Here is a 19,483-nt window from a genome sequence, read left to right on the forward strand (position 1 = left end):
ATAAAGGCGAGTGTGGTTTTTTGTAACATATAGTGCATTACACAACATATGGAAGAGTATATACATAGAGTGAGTCACAAGTTTGGCGGCGTTAAGTCAGGGAGTCACAGGTTTTGTGATTCCAACTCTGTAAGTCACAAAAGTAGTGAGCCACAGGTTTGGTGGCCCCAAAGCAGCGAGTCACAGGTTTGGTGGCCCCAAAGCAGCGAGTCACAGGTTTGGTGGCCCCAAAGCAGTAAGTCAGAGGTTCGGTAGCCCCAAAGCAGTGACTCTCAAGTTTAGTTTGGTGAAATCTATGTAGTGATCAGACACAAATGTAAAGACCCCCAAAGAATTGTTTAAAAAAAGTCACAGGTTCTGTAGCCTAAAAACAGTCAGTCATTAGCTTGGTAGTCAACCTAACACCTCTTGGGTTTGGTGGCCCCCAAGCAGGAAGTCACAGATTTGGTTGCCTTAAAACAGCAAGTCACAGGTTTTGTGATTCCTATGAGGTGACCCTTAACCCTTTCACCACTATAGACCAAAATGAACTCATCCAGATAAATGGATGGAAGAGTCTACTAAAGTTACTTAGGGGTGAAAGAATTCAATAGTGGAGCAAAGGCTAGGTAGCTTCTAAACATATAGTCCTGCTTATAAATGTTACGTTTCCGAAATTGGAAAAATATTGAATTTTTATGATTTTAATAGAAGTTTGCCCATCTGGTGTTCCATTTGAGGATGACGAAACTAATGGTATATCTTGATGTTGATGTTGATGTTGATGAAAATGTATGATGAACATTAATAACATGTGATTCTGAAATATCAAAATGGCATGAAGATGTCAATGACTTGATGACAGAAGAAAAGATGAAAACTGACAACGGAGGGGATTAGGAAGACATACATTTCTATTTTGGAGAGGAAGAGAGCAGAGGGGTGTTTTGGCTAAGGGAGATAAGCAAGGATAAAGATGTTGACAATATCTAAACAACACAGAAACACACATCACAAACCACAGACAGCTTCAGCATATAAATACGATACACATGCAACGCACAGCCAGAAAACATAAATAAACCTTAAGGTTTTTATTTTACCTACAAATTCAATACATTTAAATCAACAATATCAACAAACCAAAATTTTGTGTTCTAATGCCAACAAATTCAATATGGCTTATTTTCAAACCATCGGCAGAAATAAACAAAAACATTTGTGATCTTATTGAAAACTCAAAAACAGTGAATCTTCAAACAAAATTGTGTTCTTGAAGGAAAATTCAATGCTGTTGATTTTTGAATAACCAGCAGAAAATAAAAATCAATTGTGTCCTAACTGACGTACTCTTCATTTTGTAATTTTATACAGGAAATGGGGTTTAGTTGCTGATTTTCCTACAAATCATATCAAAACCTCAAATCACACGTTAACTTCAAATTAAAATCACTGAATGATGTCAACGCAGATCCTCATTCGCAACATGCACAGAATGAAGAAAATGTTCTCGATCGATGAATACAACATTCGCAAACTTTTAACTAACTAAACAGGAAGTTGTTGCAATATTCCATGCTTAAATTTAAAATTAGCAAGAAACAAAAACATGAAATTCAAATGGACTGCTAATGAGTTAATTCTAAAGACATTAGACATCTTATGGGTTTCTAATGCCATGATATCAATGCAGATGAAATGCTGTGGTGATCGCTGAAGTAAATGATGATTCTATGTTAAACAGGGACGCTAAAACGATTTCTAATTACGCATGCTGGAGAGGAAGAAAGGGGAGATCACCCTGGCACCCATCAGTCCAATTGTACATATGTTCTCAAATGGCCGGTTGTCTTTAATGAACATTAATTGGAAAATGAATCAAGTGCATTTTATTTGATTTTATGAGTGTTGAGGTCACTATTTTCATGCTTTTATTTTTGCAACAATATATTTCCACGAGCATTAAACTTTTAAGATAATTGTCCGCCAGCATTGTCCTGTGAAGAAGGAAATGAAACAATCATGGATATCAATTACAATCACATGATTAGGTGTGTGTGTTGGGTGGGGGAGGGGAGGAGGAGGAGGAGGAGGAGGAGGAGGAGGAGGGAGGAAATTATCCCAAGAATACCAGGTATGCAGGTATTTATTCACCATACCATTAAACAAAATCATTTGTGTTCAAACATTTCAACAATAGTGAAATTCATATATCTACAATTTTATACATAAATATATAAATATTCTAAGTCAAGGAAATATGAAAGCAAATTAAGGATGCTGAGAAGGAATTATTTTGAAAGTAAAGTGATGGTAATTAAAGCTTGGTCAAATGAGTACATTGTGACACCAAGAGATTTGATGCATAACCATGTTTTCCCCCATGAATTTGAAAATAAAATCTATTGAAAAATTTCTGGAGCTTTGTTAGGGAACTATAAAACTGCCATCTTAGAGGAACAAAAACTAATATCTGTTCTGGTAGGAGGAAATGACTATCTAGCGGTGTGCTAGGTCTGTCCTATATATTCTACGTGACTGCTCCGATTCAAATAAATGACCTAACTAATGATCATGTATGCCTTTAATCTCGCTCAATAATGGTTCTACTTTCTCGTCAGCAAACAAGAGTTATGTCCCCTGCCTAAAACAGGAAATGGAAATTCTAAATCACTGGCATAAATGACTTCGTCCAACAAATTATCGGTAGAATTAATGGATTGTTTGCATGAAATCTTCTTCAGCTGACTTAAAGACGTCACTTAACAGCGCATGAAGGAAAACTAGGAAAACGTTTGTGATGAGAAAGGACGGACTTTCTCTATCTCTCTGCGAGAATGAAAATTTGTAGGAATCAACAAAAAGTCAGCCTCGTGGGAGAGCATAGCATGTGCGGACAAATAACACATGTTTGTATTGTTCCCATCAAGAAGGCATGTTTACGTCAGGAAGTTAAGTATTGAAATTGTAAACATATTTCCTCAAAGAAATTATTCACATTGGGGACGACAAGTTATCGGAGGAAAACAATGAAATGCGGATAAACATCTGACCCAAATGAAACGTCTCTATTCAATTAGAAATAAAAAGTAACCTACCTAATGACTGGGGACTATAATTGTTAATTTGGTATTGCGCATACGAGACCCTGGGTAGCCCTACGGTACTGGTTGGCGGGATCCCGCGCGTGCGATAGCAACCTTACCGTCGGTAAACATGTAACGCGACTTGACAATACTGCAGCTGAATCAGCTCGGTTCCTATAAACAATGGTGATAAGGATCCGTAATATTTGAGGCATTTCTGTTTTATTCCCCTCCTTCAGGTCTACAGAGAAGATCCCAAGCCCTTACCATCACACAACCTCACACAACCAGTGGAATTGGTATCCATGACAAACGGTCATAAACCGAGGCCCTATATTTACAGTCAAGCAAACATGGTCCCTTGGAGACCTTTGCACATTTTTGTTCATTATAGCATTATTTCAAAGCTGCTTGTCTTGCCTTTCGCTCAGAAAATGTATGACCAGAAATATGCTGGCTGTAACAATTTGGACTGGCAGCAAATATCATATTCAACAAAAACCTGCTCAACTCGTTCACCACAGAACACATACTTGAACCCTTCCAATTCAAAGGTTGGAATAGTTCATTATGAAAGTTCAGGGGTGAATGAGTTAAGTCCCAAATTAGCCCGCTATCTTTTGGTATAAATCTAATAGTCATTGCCACAGGAGAACTAAAACGAGAAGACAAGCTCTTCTGTTTTCTGATTAACACAACTGCCTGATGTAAGTTCTAGACCATAACCAACTCATTATAACTCAAAATAGACCTACCCATAAAGTTATTACTATTTGTACCATGTATGCACCCATAAACATATCAATAGATCAGCTATTTATGGAAACTGACAGTCTAATATAGACCTAGTGCATACTTTTATGGTACTGAAAACTTGATCACACACATAACTAATCATTACTGTGTATAAACCTTGATGATCCTCATACCAATATCATTATCAGTATCATGATAATGCTCTGAACACGATAATCTATGTCAAGCAGACTCTTTATATATAGGGGATCAAGACACAATGAAGTTCTCAATGTAACCTGATATTTAAAAGGAAAATTGTGACTGTGTTACTATGACGATAGATCAAAGAAAAAGTATAGAGGGATGATGGAGAGGGAGGCTGGAATGATATCGAAATACCATAATAGAAAGGAAAAAAGAGAAGAATAGTGAGAAATGGAAGAAATATAGAGTGTAGAAAAAAGGTAAAAAAGGAAACTGGAAATGAAGAATTTTAGAAGAAAGTGATTTAGGTTAGAAAGGGGGAATAGATGGAAAGAATAGGGGAGGGGAGAAAGAATACAACTAAAAAAACATGGAAAATATCTGATTCCTCGAAACAAAAAAGGAAAGAGGAAGTACAGTTTTCTCTTGACAACTTTATAGCCAGTCCGATTAGGACAGTGATTGATAGCCGAGTCCTATAAAATGAACACTCAAATCCTCAAAACCCCCGGAGACAAAGTCTGAAGTGGAGCGAGATGACAGCCTTTGACAGGACAGGAAGCCACACACGTACCTCTTTGCATCAAGAAGCACCCAAACTGGCCGCACCGTCTCTGACTAATTCCCGCGGGGTCTAGGTCCCCTCACAGGACACAAAGCCATGGGTCTAGTCCTTCCACCCCCTAATTTCCCTGTTGAACTTGACTTATCAAAAGCCCGGGTGCTTTCAGTGTCCTTGGCAGGGGTTTAAGGGTAAATGGGAAGCAAAGGTGATGAAAAAAACGTTCTGAAGAGTAACTGAATGTATTTGGGAGACAATGTTTTCTCCATCCATTAGAAAACAGGACTTTTAGGGTTTTCCAATTAAACGGTTGAGGCTTGGGTTTTTATTGGCCAATAATCTAATTATGTATTATCATAATATCACCATAAAACCACATAATTGGGGAAATATCATAGTCATAGTATTTAAGTAATGTCGCTAAATTGGAAAAGTCTGGAGGTGCCTAATGTCAATTTTTCCATACACACCAGTAATTTCTGGGATAATTTGCCGGCTCCTATTCCACAACTCAATAGGGCTGCAGACAAAAACTGTAATGGGAGGGGATTAAATTTTCCTAGGTTCCTATTACTTGTTCTTAATCAACATCACATGTTTTTTGTTCTGTCCAACGACATAAAAAATATTGGGACTGATATGTCAATTTTTTTTTTTTATTAAGACATCTAGGCATTAGGGTAAGCCCAATCATTCATGGTAATAGGACAGAATGGAACCCAGTAACGCAACAGGCTATACTGCTCGCTAACTAACAAACAGTCAAAAGAAAGACAGGGGAAATTAAACAATTCTTCTGTGATTTGTCCAGAAAAAACCTACATACGAAAAAGGAACTTGACTCAATGGGGCTGGTAAATCGTAATACGGGGAGAAAAGCAGTAAGACAATTCCTTTGTGAACTTGAAAAATATAAAACACTTGAGTGCATGTGTACTAATTTCTCAGGATGGAACGTTTAAAAGTGATTGTGTTGCCAGCTTATATTATAGCCACATGTGATGTTTCGTATCGTATCAACATTGATCTTACGTACCATCCTATCGCACGTGTATCCTTTATTCCCCGTAGAAACAACATCCATGTTTTATCCTCGTGGCGACAAGAACAACGTTTCGCTGGTGGTAGGTTTTAATTAAGTTTTATGCCGATGAAACCCCTATTGCATCATTTTAATCAGTGCCTGAAGCCAAACAGATATATACTAAATGTGATTACGCAAATAGAATACAACATCTCTCAATCCGCGGCGATACAGCTCGGAATAGGAAGCAAGTGCTGTTTTACCATCCGCTACTTAACATCCTTTTGATGGCGGATCCCCGGGGTCAAACAGATTTAAACACACCTCCCTATCGCTTCCCTTAGCGTCCTAATTTTGATGTTTTGAAATGGAATACAATGACAGGTGAAGGATTAAGCATTCGCGCTGGAGCAGAAGTTTCATATGGATGTCCTTTTACCCATGGAAATGTTTGACATGTATGTCTCATCTACATCCTGGTCATGCTGATGCTTGTCATGGTTTTGTCACCACTGGGCTTAACCTAACCTGATTAGCAACTGTTGAAGACCTTTTTTGAACCTGATTACTGATGCAGGAACTAGGTTAAGGTTGTGGAACTGAATTTTGATGGCAGTCATTATCGCGATAAAAAAAATCGATTTAAGAAGACAGAAAATCCATTCAAAGTGCTTTTCGAAAGTTTCTATCTGATGGAGCAGCGACAAACGTGAAAGTGTTAGTTGGGAATCAATATGGAGTTTCGCCCTGAGCCATAGATTTTGAGGATCAGCATTTTGTCCATTATCAATTTAACAAACAACCTAAAAAATACCCTAAAATATAACCATTCTGATGCTATGCTTATAATGACACTAACAAATAAATCTAATATTTGGATTGCAAATTGTTTCAGAACCCCCCCCCCCCTTTGAAAATTCAACAATATTTATACAAAAGCCGCACTCGAACTCATTGCTATTGTTACCATGGTAAAAAGAAGGGAGATAACTCAGATGATTAAACAATTGCTTTAGAAGAGCAACTTCATACCACATACCTCCGGTAGGTATGATTTGTAAAATTTGTTTGTTTCAATATTTATTCCTGAATCATGTGCTTTTTACAGCAATGTTTTGGACAGATAGCAAAAAAAAGAAAAATCCGGCTTTCTAACTAAACAGCTGTTTGCGGGGGAAACAGTTAATTACATAATGTACTTTCCTGGAACCCTAACAGAATTATTGGCATAAATCCTGAAAGATGATGCTCTAATGGTTGTCGTGAGGAGGGCACTTTGTCTGGTCAACTCTGACCAAGTCAGCTGCGCTGTTATAACACTGCTCAGCTCCGACCAAAAATTCCGGGCTCTCGACCATAATAATTGTTTTATGTACGAGTACGGTAGAACTTTTACACAGAGGTAAGGAAACACGAAATCGCTTTTCAATAATCAACATGTAGCAATGAATTCTATAACATAGTTTTATGGTCTAAATATTGTAAATCCCATACCCTGAAACACTGTAAACCACTTTTACCTCTCACAATTTTGATTGTTATTTCTAAATCTAGTTAACGTGTTTATAAGACCATTGGCCTTCACAGCGAAAATGACCTTGATTTGAATTAAAACATGTTCTTTAACAGTCAAATATTTTTTTTATAAGGGTTGACCTCTAAATATCCTGCATGACCTTGACCTTTGACAAAATTGAAATACCTTGAGTATAAAATTGTTTTTCTCCCATCATATTGATGTTCTTTGTTGTTTTAATTATAAGTGAGTCACCTTATTGTTGTAAGACTGGGATGGAAACACAACGGAAACATGTCAGAAATACATTTCTGGAATGTTCCTGGCACGGTTCTACCGAGCCCCTGGCGATGTGCATGTTTGTCCCCCATACATCTGTCAGGGAACATATACCCTTTCCAGTTCCACATGAGTTATTTGTTTGTCGTGGCCAGTATGTGTACGTACATGTAATGCTCTACAATATGATACACGCCACTTTGCAGGAAAGTCATTTCCCACCCATCCTGAAAACCGACACCAAACCGAAGCTTTCAACTGGGCTGAAGAGGAAACTGCCAAATGGCAGGCACAATTTGTGTATTTCCTGTGAATGTTGTTTGTGAACAGTTAAAGTCATCAGTCCTTTGACTGTTCGAGTGACAGGGAACAGTAACACTGGACAGACCATAATGTACAGGAAGTGGGGAAAGCGTTTTTTTGTCTCTTGTATGATGTGTTTTAGAACACTGTCCATCTTGCTCGCTTTAATTGTCATTTTCAGAAGGAAATTATCAGGTGTCAGATGTCAAGGACTTAATGTAAATGCTTAATGGTAATAAGGAAACATCTTCTCAGCCAGTGGGATCAGAGGTCAAAGGTCATGGGTTAACAATTTTAAGGTTCCATGGCCAGGATTGAACTCTCAGAGGTCAAAGAATATGGACTAGGAAAGGGAGGTAATTTAGGATTCTGTAGCCACGATAGTAAGTCCAGGCCTTTATTGTGAGATAATAAACATTTTAAAGGTTTTTACAATGTCCATCAGTCACATTAAGTAACAAGTTTTGACCACTGTAGTGACCAATCAACCTTGTTGTTATAGGTCTGGAGTTCTCTGGGCTCTAGTAAACCTTTAAGCCTGTAATCTTTCTTTAAAAATTGATGTATTTCCCAAAATTATTTAATTTTTGAAACCAGCTAGTAGGAAAATTTGAAATCACCTATAAATGTCTACAGATCCAACAGTGCTTTGGAAATCTGCTGGGGACATGGTAGACAACATGCATACACAGACTATAACAGCAACCACAAAGGTCAGCCTATTGAATTCTGGACAAAAATAAAATAAAATATTCCACCTCAAGGACCTGTAGTCCTTGGTGTATCTACAATTGGGGACAACTAAGTCAAACAATTTGAACTCTAAATATATATTTATAATAAAAAAGCTTCGAAAAAATGAGAATAAGACTGTTTATATGTGTGTGGTAATCCCCCAAATAAAGGAAGGATCAGTTATTCCCTTTTGGGTCAAGTTTTTTTGGCAAGTATGCAATAATGATGACCCTCGACAATTGAATGTCAGATGTCGGGATGAAAAGGCCAAGATATTCTTTCACAATGAGGTCAAGTGAATAATGGGTCAATGTACTAGCTGCTGATGACCGCGCAGCAAAGTCGGCAAGAAGATTGCATTGCAATGGACGGCAGTCAAAGGAGTACACAAGCATTGGTATAGTAAATCCTAACACTGGTGCTGGAGGGAAGCCAGAATACCTTAATTAACTATATGAGGTACACAAAATTTGGCATAGCTAGAGAGAGTTTAACTGTTTGAAATGGGAATCAAGAACGGAATGATGTAATTTTGATCCCAAATAAAATATTTCTTTTCAGATCTTTTTTCATGACTTTGAAAATATATAACGATTTCGTAGTCAAAGAAAAACAGGTAAAATATATATCTATTAAGAATATACAAATTTATCGTAAGTTTCATTTCCATACACAATGTCTATCTTTCTGAAATAAATTTGTCTTACATAATAAATTTCTACAAAAATTTGTTACCAATGTTATAAATGAAACGGATATTTGATTTTGTTTGGCCTGATGCACCTTCCCTACCCCCAACCCGACCAGACCTGACCTTTTCAATTTTAATCGGGAATCTAGAGATAAACCTTCAAAGACATTCTATGAGATACCTGTATCCAAACCATGGTAAATAGCTAGCTAATCAGCATCTCAAATTTCATTTCCAATTATCGAAATTTAAAAACTTGAATGGAAGTGAATAAGAGATATGACTATGATTCATTATTTTATCAGGAATTTATGACAAAAAGGGTGAACCAATAATTTACGAGAAAAGCAGATACCTGACCGATATTTATAGACATTGCTATCTCTGAGTGTCGGATTAAGTAATCGATAACAAATTGAATTTTTAAACGATGGAAAAACTACTCATCTATGTTTGGTTAGTTTGTCTTTATGTCCTATTAACAGCTATCGCCTTTTTAGGACGAGCAAGATCTTAGTGGTGGAGGGAAACTGGAGCACCAGGAGAAAAAACAGCAACCTGCAGCAAGTGCCTGGCAACTGCCCAACATAGGGCTCAATTCTGAGACCCAGTGGTTGAGGGTTAGGATTCATAGATGGTCGGACACCTTAACCAAATGGCTACCGAGGCCCCTACAAATCTGTGTTTAACCCTTTCACCCCTATGTAACTTTTGTAGACTCTACTAAGCATTGATATGGATGAGTCCATTATGGTCTACAGTGGTGAAAGGGTTAAATTGAAAGGGACACGTACGTTTTGAGTAGAATGAATCTGTTTAAATGATGGATAAATGTTTAAATATTGGTGTCATTAATGAATTTATAAATTTCCTGATATTTGATTACGTAGAAGGTCAGGATGCTGACTATGGTACTATGGTTAACACCTTACAACAGTTGCACATTGAGAGAAAGTTGGAGGAGCCGAACGGAATGTCTGTTCACGATTTGACGGGAGAGTGAAGGCACATCGGATTTAGACAACTTACACTCATCGAAACATTTGACTCGAGAGTAAACTGTATGCCCAGTATACCGATGTTACAGTCTACCCAATAACGTAATGTATTTAACATTCGAGCTCAGAATTCAAACCAAATAATGCGAAAGTCTGTCTGCGAAACACATCATTTGTCTGTATGTAAACATGGCTGGTATACTCGCAACCACTCTAGTGCTTATTCACTTTAAACTGTGAAATTTTCTTTTGTATTGTTATCATGTTTTTAATCTTTGCAATGATGTTATCATTGTAGTATTATATCTATAATTACATTTCAGGTATCAGATTCATTTTGTTTATTTACCGAGCTTTTCCTCCATTTAAAAACATTTTTTTTTTTCATAAACAATGCTAATAAAGAGTTTCAAAATTTTATGAAACATCCAACAATGTGTATCCATTAATTCTGTTCAACAAAATCTCCCCCATAATCTCAAGATATGATCAATAAAATTCTGCCCACAATCTGGACAATATTAGCTAACTCACTCACCCCTGAAATTTCATAATGAACTATTCCAACCATCGAATTGGAAGAGTTCAAATGTGTCTTTAGGGGTGAACGAGTTAAAGAGAAATGACAAAGAATCAATTGCATCGATTGTCAGCAGGTTAACTGCATGTTACAAGTTATCTTAAAAAACAAAATATTTTTAAATTCAAATTTTTCCGAAAAGTTGTCTATTTTTTTTGTCTGGTAACAATACTTTTTGATCACACACCATATATGCTTTGTTTTGCGATTCAAATGAATATAAAAACAATTTTCTTTTTATTACATTAGCCTATCTATCTAGCAATAAGCACATAAGCCTACCCATATCTTTTTTTCATTTGATATCATAAGCCCAGCCCCAACCTTTGATTCCATATTTGAGAGTGGTCCCATGGGCTTGTAAAAGTAATTTTACCTTCAGATAACGAGCCCCGTAACAATACCAAATGTACATGATGCTACATCGATAAAGGTCAAAGGTCACTTACCCAAGCCGTTTAATTTCTTATCGTGATGGGCAACCTTGACTTCTTCATACGGCCTCAGATTGTCATCCGAATGGAACTCTTCTTCCTCTGAAGAGCTGTAAGACTTACTCCCCCTGTCCTTGATGCGGCTTCGTCTGTACGACCCCCGAGGCTGAGGTTTCGGTCGATAGTTTGAATTTCCGTCCATACTGAGGTGTTTCTCCCTCATGTGAATAAATTGCTTTATGTACTTCCAAGCTCACATAGATTCGTCATACTCTGAAAAATATATAGATGAAAAAAAAATTGGTTAAAACAGGGGAAAATTATTGAAACATTAAATGTCCCAAAGGAATTTACCATGGGTCCACAGTTAATATTGACATATTTTTTTTTATCAAAACAATAGAAAAATCATTTATAAATGATATCCAAAAATACAATGATGTCATCTTCATCGGTACATTATTCAAAACTTTATGATGACATCAGAACACAAATCCAGTTCTCTTAATAAATGGTTGGCGAAAATATATATATCGGAAATTGCCATTGGTGCAGTTTGGGTATTTTTCTGCTGGTTGTGCCATTTTTAAGCAGCAGCGGTTATTGGTTTTCAGCTCTAATATGGTCATAAAATAAATGCAAATGGTTTATTGTGTCACGCTCAGCTGATTCATTATATCACGCTCCGGTGACCATTTGTTGGCAACTGCCCAGTTAGGACCGTAACTTTACAGAAATGCCAATAAAAAGATGTATCCGATTGCACATTGCATGCAATTCCACCCACTAGTGCTGTACACCAGGGCGGCGACACTGACATAACTCACGATAACGAGACACACTGTTGCACCACTCTCGTGCTTTAATTACATTCGATTGTCATTGTAGGGAGACACTCGGGGTCCTATACCGGCGTCATCATCGTCCATGGCAACATACTGCACAACCCGGTCGTCGTCGGCCGACAATTCTGCCATCCCCTTACAGATGTTTTTATGGTTATAACAGGTCATTTAGTCAACGCAAACATATATATAGCCAAGTTCCTCAACCAAGAAACACTGTGGTCTGGTTTATTGTTACTACAGAGTGAGTCCCACTGTAAAGTAACAGGTCTATGACACTAATCCAACCGATGCCAACGAAAATAAATACAGGCCCCTACTTAAACAAGTGTTTCATATGTGGTACAATCCTTTCTGGTGTGGAGAGAATAACAACCTATCTGGTGCCTATGCTATTGTCCATCATGTGTGATATGTTGATATTTTCTGATCACAACATGATGTATACATAGAGTGAGAGTAATGGTATTCCTGAGAGAGTAACATGCCAACGGTCATTTGTTACCTTCTGGACAGCATGTTGCGGGTTGACCCTTCCACGACACCACACTGAACCAATAATGTGTAAACTACGCCCAATAAACCTGTTGCTACTATCTAACAATCTAACGCTCGTGGAACTCTTCTGTGTCTATAAATACACCCGACTGGTACCAGTCCGAACTCTTCTGTGACGACTTTGTCTACAGCTGAACGATTAAGTTGTCAGATAACGGTACAAATTGTTTGGTATAATATCCAGTGGTCACTACCACAAATTAATTTGTTATTTCCGACTGCGAAATAGACTTCCTCATCGTAAGGGATCACGGGACCGACACCAGAGGCTCTCTATGATTGTAGCTACAAATGTTCCTTTCAATTGTTCGTTTCATTAAAACATTATGGGTATTGCCATAAGGACTTTCGGCAAGCTCTTCCAAAATTAACACTGCACAGGCCGCTCGGCCGCGGGCCATGTGCGGCTCGACACCATCACACTTGAAGTGTCAGCCGTTATGAATGGTGAGAATTTATACCACACAAATCTACCTTCTCTCCCGTGCCACAATTATGTGACAGATCAATGCTGATTGGGTTATCCCCCTTTATTGGGTTACGTCCCCGCTACCAATCGTGGCTGCTGTTTTTTAACTTTGTTTTCCGTGAAGATTGGCAGTAACACATGCCCACGGCTACGACATCGGACAAAATTAACTGTCCACCTTTCATCATATGAATTTTATTTGTCTATCTATTCTCTCAGCCCAACCAGTTGGTACGAAAATCAATCGCTATTACTCACACATGTTCAAATCAATGTAAAAGGCGAACCAAATACAGCGTGTGTTTTTTTTTCAAACACACAAGCAGACTATTTTTATTTAGAAATCTCACCATAGGCTGATCAATGTCCTAGCAATGTAAGATTGTTTTCTTAAACGCTCTATGTTTGTGACAATGGACATATATGTATGTGCGTTCAAATGTTTTACTTTCTATCGAGCGAAAAATGTCAATTCAATACAATAGCGATTTAGAGTACCACAAGATACATCCATGTGTCTATGTTCTTATGCAGTATTTCATATTTAACATTTTTGGTAATAATTACCTTGGCAAAAAAATATGAAGAAATTAACATCGGATTTTTGTCTAATATACTATAATTGTCAACGACATATGGTAACTGTTTCAAATTGTTCCAAAAAAACCCCAACATATTTTGAACTATTTCAAGAACTGGAGCATGTATTAAGGTTTCAGCTTTAAGTATATGTACATCATAGCTACCAAATATGGTATATGTACAATGTTACAAGCTTTTAATTTCTTAAACTGAAAATTTAATATTGCTTTCACATTTTTAATGCTATTTAAAGAGCTACTTGCAACAAAATCATTTTTTGTGTGGTCAAGTTACTATCATCATCTAATAAAAACCATTCCTTCAGTCTCCCACTGATGAATAAAACATCATTCCCTGCTAATTTCATTACAGAAGCCATTCCCACACCAGGAAACTGAGTTATGCCCCTTGGACAGGCCATGCTGGATTAGCCCTTGACACTAGAGCTAGAGTAGGGATCAGAACGCAATCCCTAGCTGTCCAATCAATGATTGGCTTTCTTTGTTGCCAAACGCAAAACTGTTGATTAAACCGCCCAGTAAAATTAATTGCTTTAAAAGGTTCATATCCTGGCCGATAGTTGATCCACATTTGTACATTCGGTTCGATTGTCCCGACAGTCTCAGAACAAGCGTTTTCGTTTTTTTCGACAAGGAGAAGTGGAGAATGGATTTGGCCTTATGGTAATACACTACAACCATCAACGGCAGGCAATGACTCAATGACTTTCCGAAGCTGACAATTCTAATGCGTTTTCACATCAATACCCGCTGTGTTTGGACGCAGGCTATAGTAACACCCTCACTAGCACTCCATAATCAATGACCAGCACAGACTGGTCAAAAATTGGAAGAAAATTACAATTATAGCCGTGATTTGTCTTTGAGTTGCTTTGTTGGCTCAAGAGGGTCTAGCATTAACATACCCCCTTTGATCAATTCCTGTATATTAGAAAAATACCAACCGGTCAGTCATTTATACAAACAATTCATCAGGAGATTTATTTGCTCATTACTGGTTGAAGAGCTCCGATTAGTGCTGCCCTCTATGATACGAAGCTTGGGGCTACACTATCTAAATGACCATTATGGAAGCTTGAGAAACAGACTCATCAATCAAACACAACGAAGTCATTAGCAATTTCGGATTTCACTTCATGATGGAGAACTCTTCTGTGTAGAAAACATGAAAACACTACAGATGATATAAACATGACAAATTTGTCGTATTCTTTGGAAATAAACTGTCGTATTCTTTGGAAATAAACTGCAAAGTAATTCATAACACATTTGTGCTATATAAGCCATAAAATAACCATTTTAATATTGGAAAGTGTCTGTAAGTCATAAGTCATCGTTTATTATTTTTGTTCTTTGACTTTCATTGTTATTGATGATAAAGACTCCATCTGAAAATGGAAATATATTCCATAGAGAAAACAACTTTTTGTTTAGTAAATGTATCAGTGGATTTTATCAAAAAATTTAAAATCTTTTTGATCCCAAAAGCGGAATAAATTTCACGCAAAATTGCAATTTCTCATCTTGAAATTCTATAGCCATACCAACTGTTACATTTCGACAGTAAGAGGTGTGTACCAGAAAATATCCTAACATCTAAAGTTTTGTATAAGTAGGGTGAAACTATATCTTTCTCCTCTGTGATTCAGTCGGCAGCCATGCCGGTTCCAGGATATAACGTTACCAATGAGAAAAGCAGACGTCATCAAAATTCAGACAAATAGCAACAACTTCTTTCTCTCTGACAGATATAAAGCGTTTGTGTTAAGTTTTGTGTGAGAAATCCTATTTGCATTATCAGGAAATTTTCCGATTACAAATTTTACACACAACACCATGCATAACCAACATTAGCCTAGCTCATCGGGACCAACAAGCATATCAACTAACTGTACTGAGAGACAAATTGGAAAAATTTGTTATTCACTGACAGACATACAAAATGTACATAGTGATCCATTTCAAGTTTGCTCCCAAAGATGTCTGTCCCCCTTTTATCAGGAAGGAATGTATACAAACAGCACCAGACCACATCCAGCCCGATATTTTACATGGCTAACGGTGTATCAATGGCCGTCTGCTTTTCATCAAACTGTCACAAACCATCAATTTCAGGCCTTCTCAGCCAATCAACCGACTCTATAATTGTCTGTGACAGATTGTTTATTTTAAAGTAAACCGAAAACTTTAACAGCCAAAGGATACTTGATGGTAAAAACACTTGCGCTTGGCCATTAATCATTGATTGTACGTGTGAATCATTAACATGGGGGGGGTGTGGAGAGTGTAAAATGGCTGAAGGATAGAGTTTCTGTTTGGACAAACTTGTCTGGACACCAAAGAACTTATCACAGTTTCATGATAGTCTGGGTCTGGTTGTTCATTAGAGTCCTTGGCATATATCCCTGTCAAATTCAAAGAATTTTCTAATCTTACATATATTTGTAATTTTCATAAAATGTGTATATTGCTTCATTGTTGAGTTGACAGCAGACGGTGTTTCTACAATATCATATTTATACTTCCACAATAAATTTCGAGAACTGACATTTCCTTATTTATCCTTACAAGGATATTATGCATAAATATTTGTTTGAACGATATTGGAATTTTATTGAATATTTGGAAATTGACTAAAAAAATTATTCCAATATCAATTTGTTTTCTGTTTGCTTAAATGAAGAACATTTACTATACCTGGTTTTGAAAATCTGTAAAATTATTTCCAGATGTTTGTTTGCAGATTTCTTGAATACAGAATATTTGCTGTTTCAGAAATTGTTTTAACACCAATTGTCTTTTTTAATTGAATTTTTTTTTCAACAAAGTAATTATTTGTCAGAATGATTATAACAATACCCTAATGGGGATCACTGAAAATATCTAAGTGAGGACTTAAGTTCTCTTCAGCTTGGCAGGTTCCGTCTTATTTTGTAATTACGAAAAATCTGTTCTTTTCTCGCACACACTTATTAGTATGTAAATCAAAGTAGTTGAAAGTGACATGAAGGAGGGGCCCAAGAGAGGGGCCCTTATTATGGACCAGTTGAAACAATTTTGAAAATTTTATTACGATGCCAGCAATGCTTACAGTACCAGTAGACACTGGAAAGTTTTTCGGAAAAATATATGATTTTCTTATACTAACTACAACTAGAAATTGTGTTCGTTACAGTGAGTATAACCCCGCAGGAGGACCCCCGTAACAGGGTGCCGATTGGAGGATGTTACAGATACAAATGATGATGGATAGGTGTGTTGTCGGGGAGGGGACTGAAGAAAAGCCTGCACGCTGAAAAATCAAACTTATATTTTCTGCAAATAGCCATCCATCATCGACACATGCTCATGGGTGCTCATCACTTATAATGATGGCCTGGTGCTTCTCCCCGCTGATCTACTCCGTTCCTCCTCTAACTCGGCCAGTCCCCTCCTTTACTCTTAACAAGTACTCGTACTCAACAGTTCAAGCTAAAGCAAAGAGCTTATTTTCTACAGCAATATCTATCCACTACAATCTCTCGAATGCTATTATGCGTTAAATAAACTGGGGATTCACCAGTTAAAAGTAATTACATTTTTTCCCTTAGAAATATATACCTGGCAAGAAACATTAAATTTAATTAAGATGAAACAATCACAATTTATTGATTGGAAGCCGTGATATTTATCATTTAAAGCGTTAAAATTTCAAAGTGAATTTATTTTGATGTTGCTTATTTAGAATTGTAAGGTAATTGAGTCTTTAAATTTTAGTTAAAAAGTAAATTTTACTGATGGAAGCCATGAGATATATATATATATACATATCTGTTCAAGACTATTTGAAGAAACTAATATTTTAACCAATATCTAAATGTCACCAATTTAAGAATTGCAAATGTCAATCTTTTTAATTATTCAACATCTTTAAACGATAAATATAACAGCTTCCAATCAATAAATTGTGAAATTTCAGCTTAATTAAATTTAAGGTTTCTTGCCACGTATATAATTCTAAGAGAAAAAAAATCTTATTACTTTTAACTGGTGAATCGATCCTCAGTTTGTTTTATGCGTAATAGCATTCGAGATATTGTAGTGGATAGATATTTCTACAAGTGATTTCAAAAAAAAATTTGAAAAAAATAAATAAATAATGAAACGGAGAAATTAGATTTTAAATCTTTCTGGCGTGCATTCCCTACTCTGTCATGCAGGTAGCCTCTTAAAGAAAACATGAAACACTTCTACAATGAAGTTCTATAACAACAAAATGAAGATGTTTTACAAATTTAATTACAATGAAGTTCCACGATTACAAAACGGATATGTTTTATAGCTCCGAAAAACCATGACTGCATTGTAAATCTCCGAGATAATCAAATATGAAAATTGTTTGCCAAAATAACCATTAGATTAACCACTCAGAGTATAATTTACAACAGAACAAATCCAATAGCTTTCCTATTAATACTGAAGCTGGAAAAGGTCACATGACCCTATTTTACGAATTTGAGAATCTTCCATCTGTGTGTAGTTTGTAGGACGGAGTGTATAATGACTTTCACCCCTCACTTTCAGTGATATCTACCTCTCAACAGGCCATTATCTCTAGCTGCACTGAGGAATCATCAGCATCCGCAGCATTTCTGACATTTCCTATGATACCTTAGCAATACAGCAAACATAATGCTTTGAGGTACTTAATGAGTGAATTTTTTTAATATATGTGATACATGTATTTAAATCATTAAAAAAAAATGCTAATTAGGCCAAATAAAAAATAATCTTGTGTTTCCCATTAAAAAAATTCAACTTAGGCCAAATAAAAAAAAAAAAGTTGTGTTTCTGCTAACCCTACCTACCCTAGATTTTTGTGCTTACCCTAATGTTTTTATTGGCATTTATTGATATGCACTGTTAAAGTCAGAACTCCTGCTCTAATTAAGCATAGTAAAATATTTTCCAAAATAAAAAAAATGCCTACCTATACCTACACTATTTGTTCCGAGGATGATAGCGGAAACACAAATAAATATATTTTTGGCCTGAACCGGTCTCGTTCAAACCCTGTATAATCTGGTAACCTCTGCAGTAAAACATATAACGAACCAAAGAGAAGGTGAGAATTTAAATCGCTAAGGTGTCACTAGTTACCAAGTTCAATATAATGTTAATACGACAACTGTTTGACAAAGGATATATAAGTAAATAAATTTGGTAAATTCTCAATAAAAGTTTGTCTTACTAATTAATTATCTACGCATGCATTTCAAACATTCTCTTCTCTTTAAATAATGCATGAAAAAAAAAAAAATGCTGTTTTATCCAAGGCGACAATACCAGATAAGAGGTTTTAATTGGCTGTAATTTTAAACCACGGTTTAAACTATTCAGGTGATAGGGCCCCGTGTTATCTTCACCGTTTCTGCTTTTGTGTCCTTACATTGTTGATAGCATGCACACGATCGGTAAAGCATGGGGATGCCCTGTCGGAACTGTTCACCAGTGATTAATGGTGCGATAATGGGCCATCATTCATTCCGTTCTTTCCATTGTAAATACTGTTTTTTCATTATTTTCTTATCAACAAATTTCCCAAAGTGAAACGAACAAGCCGACCTGCCGAGATGAATACATTATCGCTACAGGAGGGTTTATTCAGCAGCATTGGTGATACACAAGCAACATTGGTGTAATAACAGCATGTTAATTACCGTTTTGTAACATAGCACATATTTTGTATTTTATTTCCGAGTTATCTACAATGTAAATATCTGGTTTCGTTGACATGGAGGGTTTATAATAAATAAACAAGGAAAATTGTTCTCCAGTGAAGAAACAAGGGAAAGCGCTATCTCAGTCACCATTATGACTCAGTGTCGCACAAACATTGGT

At 36.5% G+C, this 19,483-nt stretch overlaps 1 protein-coding gene across 12 annotated transcripts in view; it reads right to left on the reverse strand.

Moving 5' to 3' along the window:
- LOC110452441 (teneurin-m-like) overlaps positions 1-19,483 on the reverse strand; it is a 202,283-nt gene that overhangs the window by 80,880 nt on the left and 101,920 nt on the right. For all 12 annotated transcript variants that reach the window (XM_021500988.1, XM_021500987.1, XM_021500984.1 and 9 more), the window contains one exon: positions 11,145-11,402. In XM_021500988.1, the coding sequence (XP_021356663.1) occupies positions 11,145-11,352 (208 nt within the window). In that variant the 5' untranslated portion in view covers positions 11,353-11,402. The remainder of the gene's footprint in view (positions 1-11,144; positions 11,403-19,483) is intronic.

The sequence above is a fragment of the Mizuhopecten yessoensis genome, unplaced genomic scaffold (genome assembly GCF_002113885.1).
Source record: "Mizuhopecten yessoensis strain PY_sf001 unplaced genomic scaffold, ASM211388v2 scaffold6683, whole genome shotgun sequence".
NCBI lineage: Eukaryota > Metazoa > Mollusca > Bivalvia > Pectinida > Pectinidae > Mizuhopecten > Mizuhopecten yessoensis.